The sequence below is a fragment of the Hylaeus anthracinus genome, unplaced genomic scaffold, assembly GCF_026225885.1.
Source record: "Hylaeus anthracinus isolate JK02 unplaced genomic scaffold, UHH_iyHylAnth1.0_haploid 11985, whole genome shotgun sequence".
NCBI lineage: Eukaryota > Metazoa > Arthropoda > Insecta > Hymenoptera > Colletidae > Hylaeus > Hylaeus anthracinus.
Window position 1 is genome coordinate 11224672 of NW_026534333.1, and position 18669 is coordinate 11243340.

At 43.9% G+C, this 18669-nt stretch overlaps 1 protein-coding gene across 5 annotated transcripts; it reads left to right on the plus strand.

Annotated features, from left to right (window-relative positions):
• The first annotated feature begins 2793 nt into the window (after positions 1-2793).
• Positions 2794-18483, plus strand: LOC128887166 (uncharacterized). 5 transcript variants are annotated; one of them, XM_054142755.1, is made up of 9 exons: positions 2794-2912; positions 3181-3355; positions 6226-6556; positions 6629-6932; positions 7016-7303; positions 7748-8943; positions 9409-9807; positions 10264-10509; positions 10613-18483. In XM_054142755.1, the coding sequence occupies exons 1-9, from the start codon at positions 2823-2825 to the stop codon at positions 10767-10769; spliced, it is 3186 nt and encodes a 1061-aa protein (XP_053998730.1). In that variant the 5' UTR covers positions 2794-2822; the 3' UTR covers positions 10770-18483. The 5 variants fall into 5 exon arrangements, with proteins under 5 accessions (XP_053998730.1, XP_053998732.1, XP_053998733.1 ...); XM_054142757.1 differs by having other exon boundaries at positions 10351-10509; XM_054142758.1 differs by having other exon boundaries at positions 10591-10756.
• Positions 18484-18669: the final 186 nt, after the last annotated feature.

The following is an 18669-nucleotide window of genomic DNA, read 5'->3' on the forward strand; positions in this document are numbered from 1 at the left end:
TTTTTTTTTTTAGTCGAACATGATATATATTTTTATTTAAGAAACATTTTTACCTCACGTTACACACGTACGGTCAGTCCCTTTAGTATTCGTACCTTCTATGCCTATTGAAGAAATCAATCTATATTAAATGATAAGTTTGATGTTTACGAAAACAAAAGATTTATTATAAATATGTACACAAATAAACTTCGCACTAGAATCGATCTTTACGCAATTTAAACAAATTCATTGAAGAGATTAAATTCATAAAAATAGTTTACTTAAATATTTCGTAATGATACACGTATACGTAAAAAGTAATGTATAGTTAGTGTAGCTACAATATTTAACCTCAATCCCGAGACGCCGACTGTTTTTCTGTCGTTCGAGTTTGATAACTCGTTGCCTCGTAGAACGCAGTTTTTCTGAGAAAACGAATGACTGAACACGGTGTATTCAACGCCTACCAAGCACGAGATTCAGTCTGAGCCCCTCGAGACTTCGTTACTAATTGGCTCAGAGTATCAACGACCTTTCTTACAAGGTTCCTTTTCCCAGCAATCAGCAGAAATCCATTAAAATCGAACGAAAGTCGATCTTTCAACCTTCTTGTATTATACCATTGTAGAGATCGAATTTCAAATAACACAAAATGAGTTAAAAGCAAACGAGATTTCAGAAAAATACAAGTTACAATTGTATTACATACATATAAAGTACGTCACTATAAAAGTATCAACAATTGGATTGAATTAACAATTGAAACGATTTTGTCGTTTGTAGGTTCTTGACAAATTTGTACATTAAAATACTGCTAACTTTTAGTGGTAAGAACGAATTGAATTATCTTTCTTGGCTTTTCAAACATATACATAAATTTAAACTAAAAATAATTGATAGAACAGTTTTCTAAATTTGTATCTGTTGATCCGAAATTTTCCTCGTGTATCTCAAATGATTTGTATTCATCTTTATTTTCCCGTAACAACCTGTTCTAATGCGTCCATTTCGCGCCACCGTGATTCTAGATTTACCCTCGAGTTCGTTCGACCGAATTTTTTAATTAACATCGATATTGGAACGATTAATTGGCACCTCCCGAACACTGCAACGAACAATACAACGACCACTCTTAATCGTATAGAATTTTCTCAAATTTGTCACTTTTACATTTCCAAAAATGTATTTTCAAAATTTACCTTACTTCCACACTCTTAACAATTCGAAAAAAAGTAGAGCAATAGTTGACCCAAATTTTGCATACTTGTGTCGACAGTCATGATGACCAGGTGAACCAAGAAATATTTAGAGATGATCACATGGAAAAATTAGAGTGACGGTACTCGTATAACGAGTGACCCACGATGTCGGCTAGGCGCGAGTTAATCGATTCGTCCTTCGTTTAAACGTTCTAACATCGACCCTGATTAGCTCCTTTGGGCGGTGACCGTTCCTCGATACGTGCGCGAGGTCGTGACCAATCATTGTCGTCTGCAAACGTAATTAACAGTTTTGCTGGCCAGTCTGTAATCATCGGTGTCTTCTAGTCTTACTTTTCGAGCAAGAATCTCTTATCAATAGGCGTGTAGAAATTCTCTCTGTGCCTTTATAAGGTAAATTTACTCCAAAAGAGCGCATACGTAGGTTGCTACTTTAATGTAACAAAATGGCAGGTAAATGTTTCTGTTTAAACTAGAATTATAAATAAATAAAATGCGAAGACAGAGACATTAATTTCTACATTTAATAATTGCAAGACTACCGAACTTCGTATATGTTAATAAATTATAACGATCATCAGGTTGAGACTTAGGTTATGTATACGGATTAATTGTAATGGCGATCAGGTTGAAAACTTAGAATTAAATGGTTGGTAATTTCGTCCTGTATATTGCACTCTTGGGTGGTGCGCAACAGCTGTCTCTGTAACTAGGAGTTGACAGGTCGGGTCACCGTCTACGTCTACGATCCATTACCCAAGACACTTGATTTAACATCATTAACAGCTCGTAGCGTTGAAACGTACCTCGCGTCTTCAATCGACATGATTATGTCACGCGACCTCTCTCATTGGAATTAATCAAATTCGCGCCGCCTGGACACTTCAGGAATATACGTGCTCGGTGTTCATAATACAAAAGCCATATCGATTCATGATCCCGGGGATCCAATTAATCGAATCATTCCTTTCGCTAACAGTCGCATCGACACTGCTTATTTCTTCTCTGTATATTCACACGTATGCACTTGCGGACGTATAAATAATTATTATAATTGTATGCATTATACGATACCAACAATATCAGTGATGTATTATCATAATATTTTTTTTTTTAAAGTAACACAATTTCAATACGGTAACGATATTCCAATAATATCCAAATTTCCATTACAATAAATCTGAATAACCTAAAGTCTGAGTAACCAAAGTCTCAACCTGATGGGTAATCGCAATGTATCTATACACGAAGTTCGGTAGTCATCGAATTTCGTCCATTGTTGTTTTGGTACATTGTACTCTAACGTAACAAAATGACGAGTAAACGTATCCACTTAAAAACTGGAGTTACAAATCTGTGAATACAAAGGCACCGAATTAATTTCAACACCTAATATAAATACGTCCACCGCTGGATATAGAACTGTTACATTATAATGCTTGCAGTTCGCACTGTTACGCGTTGAAAGTGTCATATCCCGCCCCCGGTTGCCACGCGTTTATTGATCGAACCTACGCAAAGGGTGCACCTACCCGTAGGTATAAATAATTGTTAATAACGATAATAATAATAAGAAAAGGATGTTTTGCAGCACCATCGAGGGCTGAGCTATCGAAAAATATGGCGTCAGGATTACCGAGCGCTCGTCAGAGGAAGCTTGGACCAGCGCCGATAGCATCCTTCGAAGACCTGTCCGACGAGGTGGAAAACGTGAGTCCCTCCCTGTCTCCTTCCTGAGTCCTCTCTAAATCGGCTGTGCTTCGAGCGAGATTCGCTCGAGTCGTCGTCGAGGATCTCGGCGATCGTGCTCACCTGCACGTGTGTTCCCCCTTGAAAAAACGAAGCTCCGTTGTCCCGGAGCAGGGTGACCTGTGTCCACAACCAACCAACTACCAACTACCCACCACCAGCCACCAACCACCACACCCCAGTGACTGTCATCCGAGCGACAAAACCAGCCTTACGAATTTGAATGCAGGGGGAACCGGCTGCGCGAATGCCAGGCATCGTCGAGGTCACCACACCGGCAACGCCTGGCAGTTCGCTAAAGACACCCAGCACACCGAGAATAGACATCAGCCGGGCCAGCAGTTCCTCTCATCATGAGGACAGTAACTCCAGGGACTCGACGCCGGAGAGGGAGCTCCTCGCAGGTACCGAATCCCTCCGTCGAAGGTTCTTCGATCGTTTACGTACGCTAGGAATTCGTTAATTGAAAAGTGGAGGCACCCAGAAGGGCTGATTGCTAGGTGTTAACAGTAGAGGAATTGGGTCTGGTTCTATTTGACTTTGTCAGGGGCTCGAGGAGAGAGCTCGGAAGACCTGCATCGGACAACCTGACAGAGGGAGGTCACGTAGTGTGAACAACTCATCTTGATACGATCTTCTTCATCGGAAATAAATTCAATCGCGATGCATTAGATCCTTGGAGTAAGAGATACCTGTAGATCTTGACAAAATTATTAATTTCCACTTATACAGGGAGGGGCAACAAATTTGTCCATCATGAACATTTCTGTTATTTATAGTCCTTTGAAGCAACTTGTCGGGTAAAAGTAGCACTGATTTAAAGGGGGTCTTATTAAAATGGTAGAACATAATTTTTTCTATATGCTATATTTTTTTTAATCTTTGCGTAACAGCCACTGTCGAGACGATTTCAGAATGGTATCTACATAAACGCCTACTCGTGACACAATTAATTTCCGATGAAGAAGGTCTGTTCCAATACGCATCGAGATTGGTAACCCAACCTTCGTCGCCTCCTCTTGTGAGCTAACTCTTTGCTTTCGATAATTAGATAACCATGATTTGGCACTCGACCCCCTGGAACTTCCACTCTTCAATTCTAAGCAAAAAGGAGTGGAAAGTTCTGCAACTATGATAGTCCTCGCTTTGAAGTGACAAAGGAAAAATCGCCGCATTTCTGACTCGGTCTATAACTCAACCTTCTGATCTTTGTATCTTGAAAACTAAGGCCGAACAACCATTAATTCTTACTCCGGAACACTGCTGAACCGTTTCCCTGTCACTTATTCTCAGGTTGTTGAAATCGGCGGGTAACATGGTAAATAACGTTCCTCCAAGTGTACTGTATCTCTTCCACCAACCGTGGTTTCTGTTTGTCGGCGATGTTTACGCCGCGACTGCCACTCCGAGGCTCTAATGCGTTCGCACACGGGGAAGAAAGAAGTCGCCGGCAGTAAAGAAGTTTTACTCGGGCTGGAACGGTTCCCGCGAGAAAATTGAATTTTTCACGTCGCGGTGGGCGAACGTGCGACAAAATTCTATTACGCGTCGCTAGACGATGCGTCTGTTGCTTCCTGGCGTCTCCTCTTAACGCGGCCATCCCAACGGCGACAGCTTATTCCTCGAGTCACGAGTCGCCAGGGACCATCAGATTAGGATTCTTTTTATCCTCTGTCGTGTGGTGCAGTTTTCTTTTCTCTCGGGAGTGGTCGGAGTTAATCTATCGCATCCGCGTCTCTCTGATGTCGGGGGTAAAAGGGTAGGTCTCTTTGTTTCTGTGGTACATCTCTCCTCTTCGAGGTTCATAAGAATTTTGGGTGCGGAAAATACCAGGAGATTGCGCGTAACAGGCAGTAACGACTATGCAGGGTGTATCGAACATGTGGGAGTTATTCTTAACACGTTGACTGCCAAACTACTCGTACAAATTTATATGAATCTAACACTTTGTTTCTATACATCTGGATCTTATTTTTGTTGAATTTAAACTAGTACTTATTATGGAGATTTATTTTCTTCGACATCTCATTTTCAGAACAAATTTATTTGATTCCTCGATGAAAAGTCCTGTCACCCATATATGGGCGATGTGGCGGTCAACGTGTTAATTATTAAGACTCTCACCGAGTCTTTTTTTTTTTTTTTTTTTAATATTTTCGCGGGGAAAAATCTTCTGAAAGCATACTCGATCTTTCGGGGAAGTCTGGGAATTGCGTAGAATAACACCCTCGCGGCATCCTACATTTGGGGTAGAGAGAACATTAAATACACAATTTCCAGTGCGCCCCTCCTCAAATTCTCACCAAGTCTGACGTCATAGCCACATGTTTTGATATTCCCTGCATACTTTACAAAGAGTTGAACTTCTAGCAATAGTATTCTGTAGTATTATAGTCTCGTTGGTGTTAGTTTATTTGGTGTTTATTAAGATAAAACTGGTTACAGACTTTAGACCTATGTTTCGTAGTTTTCTTCGTAACGCATATCCTCTCTGCGACAAGGGTTCGCTGAAACGTCCAGCGTCCTGGACAACTCGCGCGCGCTACTTTGCAACCAACGCTTACGGAATAATCGGTAAATTCTTGCACAAATGTTAACGGAACAACGGAGAGAGCGTCCCTACGAGCGAAGGTTCGGATCGATCGAGACAGAGACTAAATGCTCCCTCGAGATAACGCGGGCTCGATTACCGTTTGTACGTGTTCCGCGAATTAATACGCGCTGCAGGAGCAGGGGAGAATTCAAGAGAAACCCAGTGTACTGGAAGTTTGTCCTAGATTCACGAAGCTTGCTTTTGTCGGGTTACGTACACCTACCGCGAAAAGCGTGCTGCGTCGGATGCACGGATGGTGATAGTAGGCAACGGGGACTCTCGTCGCGTGGTGCGCAAGGTAGATGCGCAAAGTAAGTGCGTGGGAGATCGTAGGACTTCGACTGTTGCGTGAAGTAGAGATGTGCAAAATCGCACTCGAATTAATCCATGAGTTATCATTTCAATTTACATAGTCTTCCTTCTAGACACTATACATAGTAGTGTAATTATTACACCTAGGTAGGATTGATAAAACTGAGTAGAAAGACTTGATGTTCGTAGAGCGTCGAATAATCCTTATCATAAAGTAGACAACTTTACTTGTAGTTACTTACTATCCATGTTTATCAGAACTATTAATAACATATAGCGTATAGACCTGTTAGTTTTTCGCGATAAAAGATCTAGCAGCCCAGAAATTGTCCCGCGCAAACGTCAAGTATGCTCTCGTGAAAATTCCAGGGGGAGAACCTCCAGCTGGGTGCAAATTGACTCTGGGTTACAAAGAGGACGCTCAGGATCTGAGATCGTCAACGGAAGAGCTAGACTTGCAAGATCCCATCCACGAGCAAGATCTCAGAAGAGAGTCGAAGAAGCTGGCCAAGAGACGAAAGGAGGATGGCTCGCTGTCGGACTACAGTGGCAAGCAGTTGGACAGAGAGCGGAAGGACAGCAACTGTTCCGAGATCGTCCTGCTGAACATCAGTGGCAGGACGTCGAGACTGTCATCGGTGGGTAGCCAAGGTTCTGGAGCCTCTGGGAAACTCTCCGTCGTTTCGGCTACTTCGTCCAGGTAACGTGGAGCATCTTTTGCTTCGACCGCGACGGAAATTAGAGTCAGACTTTTAACGATCGTCTCCGCCAGGTCGCCGAGTCCGCACAAATGTTTACTGGAGACGTCGTTCTGCGGGAGCAAGCCAACCCTGGCTGACAACCTGATCGAGCCGTCGAAGCCAGAGACTGACGACCTGGAGAAGATTCTGCTGAAGCGGGAAGCGGACACCACCAAAGCCCTGATTCCAGAGAGCATAAAAGTCTCCATGGTCGACGGAAATCTGAAACCTGATCCCCTGGACAAGCCGCGGAGGCGTGGTCGCGAGGAGAGGAAAGAAATTTTCAAGAGAGAGGTGGAGATCACGAAGAGATTCTTGGAGAAGGTTAACATAGAGGTAAAATTGCTTCTCGATCTCAAGGCTCCGTCTCGATGAGTCGTCGAGGCTTTGGGTTATATCCTAAAACTGTCGACTTTCAGGTACCTATTCTGAGGAAGCCAGTGGACGCGCAAAGTTCAGCGACGACGCCGGAAGAACGGGTCAGATCTCTGATACAAGAGGTTCAGAAGCCGGCGAGTCTGGACTTCAACGACAAGAGAAAGAAGACGCAGAATTTCAAAGAGATAGTGCAAACCACTCCAACGTCTAGCAGCGTAACCGGAAGCCCGAAATTGCCCAGGCATCAGAAAGTGCGCGACCTGGAGGGCTCTCGAACGCCCAGTCCCTCTTCCGTTTCTCGAAAAAGCAGCTTCGCGTCCCTGTTCAAGGTATGAATTTCCACTATGCCATGCTTGCTGATCTTTAACGCGCTGAATGTAAGCGAATCTCGCGCGTCAGGAATTCCACAGTGGACGGTACAATTGCTATTGTACAGTGGAGGGTATGCGTATCAGTCAAATAGGAATAATAGCTATACTCGTAGCTTAAAAGAAATATTATGATAATAAGTCACAGATATTATCGATGTTATATATCTAATAAATATGAAAAGAATTATCTATATGTCCGCCACAGTGTGTCTCACTGGTCAGCGGTGTTCCTGACATTCAACGCGTTAACGCGATTGGTAGTGACTTAATCATGCTTGCCCGTTGCGTTTGGTCCACACACGGACTCCTGGCTTTGTCTTTGTAGACGTACCGCTAGCTTTATCGAGAAGAATATCGCGAAAACACTGCATGTTCTGACCGTCCGCGTGTTCAACTTTTAAGGCTCGTACAGACAGCAGTGTGTTGAGCCCAGAATCACCGTCGCCCAACGCGAAACCACGGCGTAGCCTGACCTCGAAGATAAAGGACACCACGGAGAGCTTGCGCAGCAGGTCGAAGTCCCGCGAGAGGGTTTCCGCGGACAGCAGTAGAGCGTCCAGTTTGAAAAAGGACTCGAAGAACAAGGGTGTGTTCTCGTCGACGTTGAGTCTGTTCAAGAAACGCGAAAGAAAGAAGAGCTACGACGAGGCGATCGCAGCCGCCAGCGGGACCATCGATCTGGCCGACTCTGGCGAGCATCCGTCCCTGGAGAGCATCGGTAACGTGGAGTTCCGGTTCAACGCCGACAAAGAGAGCCGCCAGGACGACTCCATCTTCATAAGCCTCCACGCGGACGACAGGAACTACGAGGAGGCTCTGCCATCGGAGAGCGTCTCGATCCCGTTGGAAACGCCGACGAAGCTGCTAGACGAATACGAATCGGAGCCTTGCACCGGGAGCATAGTCACGGAGGTCTCGATCGAGCATCACCCAGTCCCGTCGAAGATCAAAACCGAGGCTCAGATCGAGACCACCTCCAGAGCCTACTCGCGGGACAGCCAGATCTCGCAAAGCCTGTCGAAGGAATCGGAGATTTCGAAGAGTTCCTCGAAGGACTCGAAGCTCGGTGGTCACGGTAGGGTAGCCGAGGGCTCCGTAAGGCCTTCGTCCTCGTCGTCTCTCGACAGCAAGCCTCCGGAGCACAGAGTATCCAGCAGCTCCTCGAAAGATTCGATCGGGAAAAAGGAAGTGACGAAACCGAAGAGGAAGAGCAAAGAAGTGCAACAGATAGAGCCACCGGAGAGAATAGACGAGGATGGACAGCGACAGAGACAGACCAAGGAACAGGCTCAGAATCGAGACATCAGGAAGTCCGAGTTACTGGACGACGGGCTCAGGCCCGAGGACGGTCTCGCAAAAGCGCCTAGCGTGATCTCCGATCTGGATCACAACAGCTCGGAGTCGGAGAGGGACTCCGAGATCGAGTTCATCAGGAACAAGGTCGAGAAACTCGCCCAGGAGTTGCCCGACGAGAGGAAGGGCCTGTTCTACGAGGAGAGCTTCGAGGAGGATCTTCCCTACGTACCAACGACTTTACCCTTAGAGAAAAGCGTGGCTATGCCGATCCTGCCTGTGAAACAACGACTTCAGGAAGTAAGGTAACTGTCTCGAAATGCAATTCATTATATTTAGTACAATAAACGACAATGGTATGACAGGTCGATGAATTTGTCTAAGCAAATGCTATCTTATTGTGCATAAAGATAAGGTTCCATTAAAAAAAAGTTAATTTCAATTCATTAATTAAAGTGACCTACTTTAGCTCGCGTGTATACAATCAGAGTGAAAAAATATACGTTTAAAATTCATCTCTCAAGAGGTTAAAAGAAAAAGAAGAACAGATTATTTGATGGAAATCTAGAAAATGCACGGATCAATAAGTGTTACAATATTGCAATAATTTGTTTGATCGTGCAATGTTTGTTTATTAGATTAATGTTTCATCAATTCGATGTGCTCAATCGTCAAGAAACGTTTACCCTCGATCACTCAATTATTCCCCAAACTAGACATCTCCGTGAATCGATAGATCTAATCGACGATGACTCGTTTGCGATGTCTAGAACGATACCCACCGAGAGGCCGCGGTCCACGACACCCATAAATCCCACCCTCCTCGACGAGTTCGTGATGCAGACGTCCCTGGACGAGCGTCGCATCGAGAAGATGAAGATATCCCTGCCGCGCGAGGACAGCCGAAAACTGAAGAGCCCGCGGAAGCACGCGGCGAACACCTTCTCGGAGTTCGCGGGCAAAGTGCCCGACGGGGGTCGAAAGGGCGCGGGGAAGTCCCCGAGTCCTCCGCCACTGCCACCGAGGGCCCCGGCCAGGCCAACCAACTGGATCAACTTTGAGGAGATCCCGGAGAAGAGGAAAGCACCGAAGAAGATCCAGACCATCCCGAAGGCCGATGACGAACCGAAGTCCGGCGGGTACAGCTACGTGCAACCAGAAGAATGCAGGTACGGGTACCATTTCTCATTTTACATGCACCAGCCTAACGGTCGAGACTCTGTAGACAGACGGCAGGGTTCCTACGGGGTGTTCTTTGAAAAACAGTTCGAACTTTGTGGTCTTGTAGTACTTAACCGATTGAAAAAGAAACACGAGCAACGTAGATCCACGAACCGGTCGTTTTAGTTCTGCACTGGAAGTTGTGTCACTGACGTTCACAGCATTCCTCCACCAAGACGTCATCCAGTATACATCGCTTTTGTAACGGGTACTGGAACGGTCACCCATTACCCATTTTGTTTTATACTACACTATTTTTCTAATAACGCATTACTTAAATAAGTATCGCATTATTTACGCCTCTGCCTGAACCATATAAATATTTGCAACGAATACAGTAACAACCGTCGTCACACTTATTATTCTGGCCGTTACAGTATGTTGACCAAGCATTTTTTATCCAGTTTAGCGCGCACTACAAGTCTGCAAAGTTATCGAACCACCTTTCAAAAACACCCCGCATACACGTATGCTCTTACGGCGATCAACAGGTGCGAGTGCCACGAGGAGTCGCGAAGGGCGACGATGAGAGAGGCAGCCGCGACGACGAGAACGTCATCCTCTTGCAGCAGCAACGGCGAGCGATCGTGCAACGGTGACAATTGCACGGTGCCGGGTACGGGTTCCGTGGATCGTGCCAGCATCGTCAGGTAAACGCACCCGGGTACGATCGCCAATCACAGCCGAACCGGTCTCACAGGGCAAACGTCGAGGACGCTAGTGTTGAGTAGAAGTCTGTTTCTGTACTTTCAGTGACAGCTCGCTGGAGTGTAGCCTGAGCATCGAGGAGGGCACGCAAACCCTTCTCGCAGACTCCTCGTCGAAACCGTTCGGCATGGACCTCGACGTCCGGTCGAACAGGTCCAGCATCGTGTCGCAGGACGAGTCCGACGAGATCCAGCACCAATAATAGTTTCACGGCACGCCTCCTCGCCTTATTCTCCTTACCGGATTCTCCTCCTCGTTCGAATTACCCTCACAGAATTCTCGTTGCTCCCTCTAGTGGTGTTCAGTGTTGCTGGACAACGAACGAACTCCGCTCTTCTTTGCGCCCCGCGATGTTTTCTTTCTCTAAAGCAGTGTTTCGTACCGACGATATTGGGGAGCGTACGTCAGTGGCGGGTCTAATGCGAAGCTCACGGAGTTTAGTCTGCAAACGGTGTCCATCGGTGTGGGAGGTATTGAAAAGGTAAAGTTATCTGTGTGCTCTGCAGCGCGTGTTATCACTGAGAATTTATCGGTGAGACCATGTGACAGTATATGGGGCATTCGTTTCATCCTGGAGGAAAGGCATCGAAAGTAGTATCGTTGGTGTTCCCAGACTCCCTCCATTGCACACGTAGCAGAACACCGTGGAGGTTTTAGGTCTTTCGAAGATCTCCCTCACGAAAAAAAAAAAATATTCACGACAACCTACTACCATGATATAATAGCTCACAGATACTACACTTGACGCAAGTTAGGCGAAACACCCTGTATACCATTCGTCACGCTGCGACGAATGACGGTAGAGAATTTCAGTGGACTCGTAAGTCTTAAAGGGGCACTGATCCATTGCATTTTAGAGAGGTAAAACCTAAATAATATCTTAGGTTTCAAGACGCCGTTTAAGGATTAAACTTCGCGGAAGGCTTAGGACGACCCCCCTGAGACCTGGTAATAAGTATAAACAAAAATGATTAGTGACTTCTTTATTAGAGTCCTCTTATAAATCTATTCAATAATATAGAAATAATTACTAATTTTGATGGTATCTTTCTAGTGTCTTGCGTTGTTGTTCGAATATTTGAAATTCAAAGTAAACGCTTTTGTGTTGATTTCGTTAACGATTTTGAAGGATGCTAAGTAACAATATAGGAAATATATGTGGTTGATAAATAAATACAGTATTCGCGAACAATGTGTTTAGAAGGATGACACGGAAAGAGTAGCTCGAGGTCCTCAGAAATATATCTAGATCCGTCACTGATGACTATACACACTTTCAAGTTTGGTGATCGAGCAGATCACTGTGGCTCGCTCGTCCTTTCAACGTGGTATAGCCGATGGTTACATTCTATCCTCTTCCTTTTATAAACTAGATGCCGAAAAATTTATGTTCTGTTACGGCATAATGATCAAACAAAAATAAACGAATGTAAGTGTGACAAGTGTACCAAGGAGTAGGGATCGATGAAGACGGAGTTGTTTGTTGTTCAGCTCGCACAAAGGAGTGTCATATAGGATCCAGTGATGCCAAGTATGCTTCCCATTCGTACATACGCGTCGGTCACACCTGAGTGCGCAATACTGTAGCTGTAGGAAACGACGCGTGGTTCCAATTCTTTTGTAATTCTATTTTTCTTTGAGGTGACGAAGGGTGCCAGTTTCACGAACGTATTAAATACTTTATTGGCGCTTCAGACGCTGCAGCGGGAAACATTTCTGGGATCACTGTATAGGTCACGTATGCCACGCGAGATCTGTAATTTTTCTCGTCTTTTCTCATCGTTGGCAGCAATGGTAAGCAGTCGTTTGTGTTTTCCTGAAATCTCGACTAATTAAAATAAAACCGTCATTACCAACGTAACGAATGAGCGGAACAGTCGAAATAATTTTCACGAGTGGAGCTTCGCAACTGCAGCTTCTAAAGACCCTCTAAAAAATTTACGAGGTAACGTTGGGTCGGGTCGTGTCCATTTTTCAGCCATTTCCACGAAATTCGATTTGAGAAGCATAGAATGTTTTAGTGCTCGAATATATTTAATGCTAGAAATTTCAGTCAGATTTTTCGACTAAAATTTGAAAAAGTCATAACTCTCACTGGGATAAATGGCTTCGAATGATTAATACGATAAACTGCGTGCCGTTAGGTGAAGAATTTTTAAAAAATATGAAACTATCCAAAGGGTCTATTTTTTAGAACTTTTGGTCGGAAAAATGTACAAAAAGTTGCCTAATCTTTACAAATTCGTAGCTCATTCAATAACGAATATGTTGGATTGAAACTTTTTTTCATTGTAAATCTCATGGAACCCTACGACAAACATACAGAAAAAGCTTTTCCCTAAAGTGAAAACCAAATTTTTGAAAAATGAAAGATTGATTTTTTTAAGAATTCGTTAGGATACCAATTGCCGAATTTTCCTCGTTAGCTGAAAAATGACGACATCCAATCATAATCGAGCAACGTTCTTTCGTGACTCGTACCAGAGGATTTCCACAGTTTCATGAAAACGCGAACGACACGGACGGTCCGTTACCTTTTCGCTAGTCGTCTATCAAACACTTGTAAATACGTACCTTGTAATAGTCGAATATCGGCATTCTCGCGTGATTTTATTCTAAGGGCGTACCATACCTTCCTACGAGAACCCCCGTTCGTTTCCTCGTTACTTAGAGTCTCACGTTACCTATAACGGACAAAAGCATGCCTGTTGGTATGCGTACGTTGACCAAATGCTTCCTTACGATAGCGAACGTAATCATGTGATTTCGCACGGGTTTCGATCGCGGACGGTGGCTCGTGGCCAACGCAATCATCGACGCTTCATATCATGTAGATAGACCTAGATCTGTAAGTGTTTCCGCCGCGGTATAGAGGGATACAAACGCGAGGAGAAATTTATCAAATTGTTGAAACCGAGCGATTGATATCGGCGTACCATCGCTCGGACGTTCCAGCCAGGCTGTAACATAAACGGTTAGAAAGAAACGGAAAGGAGACGATGTTTCGAGTACTGTACCGAGCTGGAAAGAAGGCTAGCGGGAGGAATCGGAATAGGGATCGGCAGCATGGCGATATAGTCACGCCTCTCTACGCGTCGTTGTAGCATATTATTTTTCGAAATGGTCGTATTTAAATAACAAAGAAAAGAAATACACGCGTAGAAACAAAGTAAAATGATGCGATGCGAACAGTGTCAACGCGTAAAACAAATTATTGAATATAGGGGGCAATAGGGGGGCTACGAGAACGTGAACGGTGGCTAATCTGCTTTCCAGCTCGATATAGTGTATCGATCGAATCGCTTCCGTATCTGTTGAAAAGGCTAGCAAAGAATTATCATTGAGAGAACGTGGATAAAAACGAATGCAAACGGTATGGAACAGATTGTTCGCAAACATTGTTCACGCGTTTCTAGATAGACTGTTCTATCGGTAAGGGTAATGTGTAAATGAGTATGTGCACGTGTGTGTGTGTATGTGTGGAGAGGTGTGTTCACAGCACCCTGTGGTGCACTTCATATCCATGGAATTCGCATTTTTTCCTAACGACTTAGCATTTCTCTTTGTTCTCTCCCGAGGACCATCTCAGTCTTTGTCGGAAACGAGCCACCGTTCGACGAACGTTAGAGGACGACGAAAAACGAAACGTGGAAGCGTCGGTTAGTTAGCGAGCTTAGGCGTACAAGAATGAATCAAACGACCACGAATTATCAGAATCATTGTTATTTTGCGCGTCGTTGAAAGGTAGATGCGACACCACATCGCTATCCGAATTGTCTTTCAACGTAATGGTGAACCTCGGTTGCCCAACAGTTTCGAATCATTGTCGTTTCATTTCTATGATTTCGATGATACAGGCGGCAAACCCTCGAGTGGCAAAGAAAGGACTAAACAAGAAACAAGAAACTTGCTTTTCGACTCGTTTCCAAAACGTTTCCAACCTTTTTCCCCCCACACCCTCCCTTTGAAGAGAAATATTCTGCTTTGTGGAAGTCGAATCGAAGAAAGTACAAGATAGTAGAGGTAATCGTATAATTATCAGATGCTCGGCGATCGATAGGGATCTTTTTAATTTAGCTGTGCAAACGGTTAACGATAATTAGCTTCACGGTTTAGAGCAGGCATGCCCAACGCGTTGCTCGCGCAAGCCATGATACATCGGGACAGATAATCGCCGACGTCCACGAAGCCACGGCTCTGTGGACACAAGCCACTCCTCCGCGTGTAACATCCCATTGATGAAGTACGTAACGAATGAACGCAACGTGTTTTAGAATTTTCCTAACGCATTCGTAAAGTAAATAACATAGAATGAATGCAATGAAACAAAAGCATTCGAAAGCTAATGTAATGGAAGCTTCCAAACTGTCAGTTCGAAATTTTTAAACCCAGCATTTTATATATAATATATATGTATATTCAACCATGATCACTAAGTTACTTGCTTGATTTTATTCACTCGTACGAGTCGTCGGTATCATTGTAAATATCAGATAGAACATCGGCATATACACTCTAGTTACTCCTAGATACTTTCATTCTAGTATATTTTAGAATTGTAAATTTGTACGAATTGAAAATCGTGTTAACGTTATGTGAATTTGTATCCGTGGACTAAATACTGTTTTACGAAAGTGTTGCACTAAGGCTCGGGTCACTTTCCTACACCGATCGACTGTTGTAAGTCGAGACGAGACTAAGGGGACGCTAGGAATATTCTTATAAAAATATAGACACAGGTAGCATACCGAATGCACGATGTGAGATTTAACCTAGTACAAGTGTATAAATGAAGGGGGCGGTGATATAACGGGTAGAATTGTCAAATCATTCATATGTACACCTGGTGCAAGAATCTTGACCATGTACTCGTTGTTCGTTTGCATTTGTGCGTTAAATTGAGCGAGTAAAAACGTATATTAAGCTGGCGTAGCCATTTTAAAAGGCCAATGCCAAATATACACGATATTTTTTTTGCTATTTATTTGCTAATTATTTGCCATAGAATTAATTTTTTTGCTCCAGCCGTTTTCGAGAAACAATGGCTATGGTAGCGTAACGTTGAGCTAGCGTAGCCACTTATTTATCTCTGTACCTAACAAGGATATCGATTCCATTCTTGCAGCATATTTTTTTGCTAATTATTTGCTCTTAATTCACCGAATATTAATTTTTTTTGCTGCAGCCATTTCGGAGAAACGATGACCGCGCTAGGACAGCGTTAATCTAGCATAATTAAGTGTCGCAGCTGCGTACCTAACAAAGATATCGATACATTAGTACGTAGCCGCGACACTTAGTTATGCTAGATTAACGCTGTCCTAGCGCAGTCATCGTTTCTCCGAAATGACTGCAGCAAAAAAAAAAATTAATATTCGGTGAATTAAGAGCAAATAATTAGCAAAAAAATATGCTGCAAGAATAGAATCGATATCCTTGTTTGGTACAGAGATACATAAGTGGCTACGCTAGCTCAACATTACGCTAGCATAGCCATTGTTTCTCGAAAACGGCTGGAGCAAAAAAATTAATTCTTTGTTTTTTCTTAATTAACAAATAAGTAGCAAAAAAATATCGTGTTAATTTGGCATTGGCTTTTTGAAATGGCTACGCCAGCTTAATACACGTTGAGTAAAAATCCTGGTAAAGATCTCACAACCAGCGGCGGGAGCGATGAAGAATCTCACGCGCATCAGCCTTGCGCATCGCGCGCCTGGGAAGGGGACTTCCCCCACTACGCCAGCAACGCTCCGCGTGCCTGCGGCGCGGGGCAGTAGTGCTTCGGATCTCGTGGGTGAATGTTGGAGTCACGTGTTTGCAAACTTTCGAGCAAGTGAATTTTTGGTGTACTTCAAAGACTAGCGGGTTGTTATCGAGGTCGAGAGTGAAACAATAGGAACTATTACATCACATTCTGCTAACAAGGAACGTCACCCAATATTAACGCACTGATCTTAATCAAAGCTTGGTACAAGTGTAAAGCATTGAAAAATATTTATACACTTATTTTTGTTATATTAGAAATATTTTATTTGCAACTTCGAGGGTAGCTTTCACCTCTTGAATACGAATATCTATGAATATCTCTATCTATGTACCAAGTTTGATCAAAATCAACGTGTTGGGAATGGATGGTATTTCTTGAAAGGAAAATGTGAAAAAATTGTACGAGGCATTACTGCAGCGTGGACACGTGTTCTTTCACTTGGTGTACAGAGTCAATATGCCAAGCGTACAACGCTGCATTCACATTGCTTCGAACGAACCCTTCCTGTCGTGTCTTTGCTGGGAACAGTTGGGCATGCCTGGCTTAGAGTAATTGGCCAGCGATGATGGATGCAATTCCCAACGACGATAATGGCATGGCTCCTCGTGATTAAGTAATGGTCTTATTAATGTCAAGAGCAATCTTCATCGCGTGCAGTGAACGATTCCGTCAGGCTTAGGGCTCTTTCGCGCGTCTCCCACGCCGTTAATCGACGGCTGACCTCAACCCCTACACGGGTTAAAAGAGTAAGCCTTCCTAGACGCGTGGAAGTCATACGTATATTCAACAATTTTTTTCTGAAACAATTGAGTTAACTAATTCAAATATTTAAAACAAAAAATTATTTAATACAGCTGCAATTGTCGCGCGTCCAAGGTGGCTTCTTCGCTTAATTAGGTTTGCCGATAAAACGCGAATCAGCGAGACTATCCGTGGCTCAATCGTTGGAATTAGCTTCGTCGGTGCTCTGGAAATGTAATTCCCTTAAAAGGGTAAACCATTGAAGTCTTTGGGGAGCGAGAACCGCGTTCCTGAATCGTTCGAAGTTCGCGTGGATGTCGTAGTTTGCAACGCGTCGTAACGATTTCTGCTCAAGAACGTTGGGTTTCGTCAACGTCGTCGTTTTCGCGACAGCACCAGCTGCGTGTATATTTACATTCTGTGTTCGAAATGGTGGAATTATTTAGTTCTGCTCTTTAAGCCGATCGTTGCTCGGATTACCGAAGGATCGCGAGGACGAAAGTACTGTCTACAATTTTTTGCGATCGCGAGACTATCGATTTTCTGTCGGTGCACAGGAGTTCATCGCGGTATCTCTCATATACAGTGCCGTCTTAAGTTATGCAAAATTATTCAAAATTGAACACATTTGTGGCGACACTGATCCCTAAAATTCGTCATTGTCTATGTCGACGTTCCTTCGACAAAATTATCGATTGCAGCTTTTCGGATTCTTTCTTTTTCGTAATCTGTAATACTTGAACAAAGTCAATTTAATTAAATCAGTTAAGACGTTCCTGTGCATACGCGTCTAGGAATTGAGTAATTGTTCTGCTTCCGTCTCTTCGTATCATTTTCCCCTTGGGCAAAGAGACCCTACTAGGCTAGTGCAGAGATAAATCAAGGAATCACCAAGTGCTAACCGCGCGATCAGCAGCTGGTTCGTTGGGATTCGTCGAGTGATCGATGAGTTGTGTTTTTTTTTTTTCTTGGACGTTGGTGTTTAGCTCAGGCTCTTTACGGGACGTTGGAAAAATTCGAATGCGCGGAATCGGGACACGTGACTTCTGGAGATCGTCTGTCTGACGCAGACGATACTTGTATTCTCCGAAGAAGGTCCTCGTCGAGAGATTAGACGCCCAGACGAAGGCAAAAGGAAGGGAAAAAAGGGGGAAGCAGTTTTCGAAAGTAAACTCCTCGAATTCGTAAAAATATTCCTCCCTGTCCGCCCCATCCAGCCTCCCCTAGCGTCCACGATTATTTTCTAAGAACGCTCGATCGCTAAGAGGAGTCTAAAGAATATTTAAATGTTTCTAATGTTGTGTAAATAAAAAAGAAAGCCGAGAGTGCATATCGCGAAAACGCTGTGAGAAACGGTGTGAGAGGGAGGGAGTGAAGTGGAGAGAGAATAAAAATGTTTGTGTTTTGACAGGTGGCTCAATCATTTCGTAATTGTGTTCCTGTAGATTCTAGAACGCCGAGGAATGTTGTAACGAACCGTGGGGACTCGTTCGCGGGTCGAGAACTGTGACGTATCGTTGGTCATCTTTTTTGCTTTTTATTATTCGGATTCAAAAGAATCTTCCAACTTGTCACCTGGAGCACAGTTCCCGGC